Genomic DNA, 5,610 nt, shown 5'->3' with positions numbered 1-5,610 from the left:
GCCTTTCTTCTGTTCTACATAGTTCAAGTAGCATGGGGAGGCACACTCCACTTAAGTGCTTGGGAGGAACAGAATAAGGAAGTGCCCCATTCCCTGCCCACAAGGAGTTTACACCCTAACAGGGGAGACAAACCTACAAATACAACTCTAACTGCTCTAAATGAATAAATTGAGCAGTGCTACATACATTAGTGCAAAGGAGGGTGTACATAAATTCTTAAGTGCTAGAGCTGACTTGAGATCTGGCTCACAGTGCTTGGAAATTAATCAAGGATAGCTTGTTTGAGGACTTGGGAATTTAGGAGGGATTTGAATGCGGGGGGGGGCATTATGATCTGTCCGATGGAGGGAGGGAGAGATCTCCGTGCCAGGGTAACAGCATGACCGAGGACACAAAGACAGGAGAATTGAAAGTGAGGCACACCTACAAAATCGGCTTGGGAGGAACAAAGGTTGCGAGTTGGGGAATGACGGGTGAAGAAAACAGACAGGTAAGGTGGGATGGAGAACCTGGAAGCCAATTGTGAGCCTTGTTTGATACCGAGAGACATGAGACAGGAAGATGATCTGTGCAGCAGCTTGGAGTATAGATTGGAGGGGGAGAGGGTGGAGGCTGGGAGACCAACAAGGAGGCTGTTCAGGTAGCCTAACCAGGGCAAGAGCAAAGCTTTGGGGTGGAAATGTGGAATTGGGTCTGGGAGATGTTGTGCAGGAAGAACCAGAAAGATTTGGCAGTAGACAATGTGAGAGTTGAATGATGGCAAAGAGTTGAGGATGACATCAAGAATGTGGGCTTTTGGGATGGGAAGTATGATGGTTCTGTCAACTGAAATGGGGAAGCTAAGGGGAGGGGAGTGGGTTTAGGGAGACATGAGCAGTTCCGCTTTAGATGCATTGAGTCTGAGGTGCTGGCAGGACACCTGAGTGGCAGTGTCCTGGAGGCAAGAGGATATGAGGAATTGCACATCTAAAGCTAGAGCGATAAATCAAAGTGAAAAATTATATGACCCTCTAATAATACCCAAGGTGGCTCATTTGTAGAGACAAAAAGAGATGAGAATTCAATAGCCATTTCTTCTAATACTTATGATTATCTACTTGAGTCTAGCTAGCAAAAAGTTCTTCAAGAAACTGCTGAAATTGGTAAGCAAAATCCCACCAAGGACGAACTGACTTGTTTTAACTTAAAGGCAGCACTTTCCAGAATTTGAACAAATGCAACATTTTCATCCACAAAAATCTATTACAGATTCAGAGCCTTAATTCCATAACATTCACTCTACATGTACTAAATCAAAACAGTGCAAGACGACCATAAAAAAAAGCTTTATTCTTCTGCACAAGCATCTGTGTCCATTGCCAGCAACGAACTCTAAAAACCAAGGAAAATGGGAGAGCAAAACAGATCATGATTTACATTCAGTAAGGTACATGTTCAAAAGTAGATTCCGCTTCAGGTCAAATGAGAGCATATCTCTGCTCGTTCTTTTGCAGTAAGAACAGGCAGTTCTTACTCTCAAGCAGTTCCAGTTCACATCATTCAAGGGAAGCTTAGGCATCTGCAAAACCCACTCTTGGCCCCCGCCCGCTGAAGAGAACAGGTCTAACAACCCTTGGTAGACGTGGTGCAATTGGCTTATCAGCCAATTTTACCTCCTTGAATCTGGCCAGTGATGTGCAACAAATCTTTGGGGAAAGAAACAAAGAAATCATATGAGTTAAATTTTCCCACCTAAACGGAGCTGAGAGTTGTGGTCTTGTGTGGCTTAAGTGCCCTGGGAACAGACTGTACATACAGCTGAGTGGAATGAACAAGTGTCACAGATAGGAAATGCAGAGTGGAAAATACTTGAAGTTCTTCTTTCAAGTCCAAACAGCAATGTCTGGACACAAGCAATTACTTCAAAAGGCACAGGGGTGGGGAGGGGAAAAAAAAAAGCATTTCTGAATGACCCTGTATGATTCCAGATCTGTAAAGAATAAATATGTGCAAGATAATAAAATCAAGTCCTTTGCATGACATACCTTACTTTGTAAAAATATATATTTATATATATGTACATGCCTTGAAACTCATAATTAAAAAAACAGAGATATGCATCCCATGATTAAAGTCCCACACATTATTTTGTAGGCATTCAGTACACTACTTAAAATAAAAAGACACCTGCCAACAAATATTCTTACATAAATGCAGGATCCGTTTTTTGCTTTTGTTGACTCTCTCTAAAAGGAACATTTATCACCCATGCTTACTTGGGCTATGAAATGTCTAGGTAGAGGATGGGCGACATTTTGATTTAAATTTGCAGCATTTACAACCTCCATGTTTCAATCATTACATTTTTCTTTCACTCATATTTAGGTAATGCTTTCATGATGGTGGGAACGTAAGCTTCATCAGATGCTTGGAAAGATTAAATATCTGCTTTATCATTTCTGTGCACTTGTGTGGCTGTTGAACATAATCTTTGTATTTGGAATTGACACCAATCACCCAGGCCCTCAAAAAGGGAGTTTACAGAGAAGTTGGACATTTCCCTAATACCATTTCAAACAAATACTTCTATGTTGTTTGCTGGGCAGCTGGACTTCAGTTTTTTTCCTTCAAATTTTGACAGAAATTAGCCAAATAAAGGCAGTGAAAAATCTCAAAAGGAAAGGGAACCCCATTCAAATAAGCAAACTATTATACCCCTTACTTTTAGTTTGAAAGTATCTTAACGCTAGTGAGCTGGAAATTTTTTTTTTGCACTTCTAGTAGATTGGAAAACTTTTTCATAGTAAAACTGGGCATGGGCTCTTTCAACTGCCAATCAAACAGCCCCTAGAAGGTTTTCTAGACCTAGGTCCAATGAGGTAAATGCTGGATGATTTAAGCTGCAGAAGGGAGAGATGGCCTTATGTGAAAGGTGGTTGAGTACTGAGAGAAAAGCATTTGCTTTTCTCTGAAGGCAATCATCGTGAATATCGTCTTTAACAAGGCAGTTTTTCAAGTAGTTTGCCCTTGACACCTTCTGTTGACACGACAAAATGGAAGAAAAGCCACTTCCATGAGCAATTTGAAAATTATTAGGCTAGACCCACAAAATTACACTGGGTGTGGAATTTGCTTATTTTCCTCCCCAATGCAATTAAACCATCCACTTCAAGCCACAAAAATGCACATTAGCTCCATGTTTTCATACTTTCTAAAATATATTATGCTCTAAACAATGTATTTTTTCATATGACAGAACAAGATTGCACTATTTCCTCTTTTAAGAAGCTGTACTGATACTATTCTAGGTCCTGTAAATTTATTGTGCTTCCTGTGAATTGTGATTTGTCAGAACCAGCATCATCCTCAGCTGAAGTGTGCGGCTCCTGAAAAACCAATCAGAGAAATGAAGATCACAATTTCAGAAGGCAGAGCCGGGATTTGAACCCATGCCCTCCGACTCCAAAGACCGTGCTCTTTCAACTGAGCCACGCTGCTTCCCATAATGATGGTATTTGTTAAGCGCTTCCTATGTGCAAAGCACTGTTCTAAGCGCTGGGGGGATACAAGGTGATCAAGTTGTCCCACGTGGGGCTCACAGTCTCAGTCCCCATTTCACAGATGAGGGAACTGAGGCACAGAGAAATGAAGTGACTTGCCCAAAGTCACACAGCTGACAATTGGCAGAGCCGGGATTTGAACCCATGACCTCCGACTCCAAAGCCTGGGCTCTTTCCACTGAGCCACACTGCTAGATACAGGTTAATCAGTCCCTGTCTCACATGGTGCTCACAGTCTTAATCCTCAATTTACCGATGAGGGAACTGAGGGACAGAGTGGTGACTTGCCCAAGGTCACCCAGCAGACGAGTGGCAGAGCCAGGATGAGAACCCACAACCTCTGACTCCCAAGCCCGTGCTCTTGCCACTGGGCCGGGTTGCTTCCCCAAGCCGGTGCTGGTCGGTTGGTCGTATTCATTCATTCAGTCATATTTATTGAGTGCTTACTGTGTGCAGAGCACTGTACCAAGCGCTTGGGAAGTCCAGGTCGGCAACATAGAGAGACACTCCCTACCCAACAATGGGCTCAGAGTCTAGAAGGCAGAGACAGACGACAAAACAAAACATGGGGATGGGTGTCAAGTCGTCAGAACAAATTTATTGAGTGCTCACGCCCCACGGGCCCACCGGCCCAGAGGTTGGATGAGGCACAAGAGGGCTCCTTTGTAGGGAGGGGGCCCAGACCACCCCCACTGCTCTTGGAGAGCCCCCCGGGACTGCGGGACAAGCGGCTGAGACTGTTGGAGGATGCGAAGGCACCAACCAGGCCTTCCCCCCACACCCCACCAACCCCAGAAATTTCGTTAGTGGGTTCTCTCCCGGCCCCCTCCTTGGCCTCATCTCCTCTGCCTCCCTTTGGGACTCTGGGCATCTGCCACAGCTCTGCCCGTGGCCCCCCCGTCCAATGTTAGACCATGACCAGGCAAGCCCAGGCCCTACTGAAGCGACTCTGGGGGCCGGGGGCATTTGTCCTTGTCTGACTGAGTGCTTTGGGATACACCACTGAGGGGGTGCTCGATTAATACGATTGAATGAATCCGCTCTCCACTTTGTTAGGGGGATGCCGAGAGCCGATGCAAGTGGACCCTGCATCGTACATATTGTACATATTTATTACTCTATTTTACTTGTACATATTTATTCTATTTATTTTATTTTGTTAATATGTTTTGTTTTGTTGTCTGTCTCCCCCTTCTAGACTGTGAGCCCGCTGTTGGGTAGGGACCGTCTCTATATGTTGCCAACTTGTACTTCCCAAGCGCTTAATACAGTGCTCTGCACACAGTAAGCACTCAATACGATTGAAAGTGAAAAGTAAGCGCTCAATAAATACAATTGAATGAATGAATGAATAAACAGAGTGACACTGGTTTCTCATTACCTCTCAGTGGGACTGCAAATACTAAATGGAGAAGCAGGTGCACTGCAGTTTACAAAGAAAACAAATGACACTTTAAAATTCCCTTTATTTGCCTCACATACTTGAGCCCCATCCTCTCTACATAGCCACATTTTATTATTATTATTCTGATATTTGTTAAGCACTTACTATGTAGCCAGGCACGGTACTGGGGTAGATACAAGCAAATTGGGTTGGACGCAGTCCCTGTCCCACGTGGGGCTCAGTCTCAATCCCCATTTTACAGATGAGGGAATTGAGGCACAGAGAAGTGAAGTGACTTGCCCAAGGTCACAGAGCAGGTAAGTGCCAGAGTCGGGATTAGAACCTGTGACCTCTGACTGCCAGTTCCGTGCTCTCTCCACTATATCACACTTTTTGCGGCATGAAAAAGCCCGGGGCTTGGGAGTCAGAGGATGTGGGTTCTAATCCCGGCTCTGCCACTTGCCTGCTATGTGACCTTGGGCAAGTCACTTAACTTCTCTGTGCCTCAGTCACCTCATCTGTAAAATGGAGATTGACTGTGATTTCCCTGTCAACCTGATTTCCTTGTCATCTACCCCAGCGTTTAACAAATACCATCATTCTATAGAGAAGCAGCGTGGCTTAGTGGAAAGACCCCGGGCTTGGGAGTCAGAGGTCGTGGGTTCTAATCCCAGCTCCGCCACTTA

At 44.6% G+C, this 5,610-nt stretch overlaps 1 protein-coding gene across 1 annotated transcript in view; it reads right to left on the bottom strand.

Moving 5' to 3' along the window:
• Positions 1–1,309: 1,309 nt before the first annotated feature.
• Positions 1,310–5,610, bottom strand: part of LOC119949907 (zinc finger X-linked protein ZXDB-like) — a 38,237-nt gene continuing 33,936 nt past the window's right edge. Inside the window, exon 11 of the mRNA XM_038771761.1 lies at positions 1,310–3,366. Coding sequence (XP_038627689.1) covers positions 3,300–3,366 — 67 coding nt within the window. The 3' untranslated portion in view covers positions 1,310–3,299. The remainder of the gene's footprint in view (positions 3,367–5,610) is intronic.

The sequence above is a fragment of the Tachyglossus aculeatus genome, chromosome X1, assembly GCF_015852505.1.
Source record: "Tachyglossus aculeatus isolate mTacAcu1 chromosome X1, mTacAcu1.pri, whole genome shotgun sequence".
In the NCBI taxonomy this organism is placed as follows: Eukaryota; Metazoa; Chordata; class Mammalia; order Monotremata; family Tachyglossidae; genus Tachyglossus; species Tachyglossus aculeatus.
Note: the sequence above shows the minus strand (reverse complement) of the source record. Positions and strands in the feature narration are given on the sequence as shown.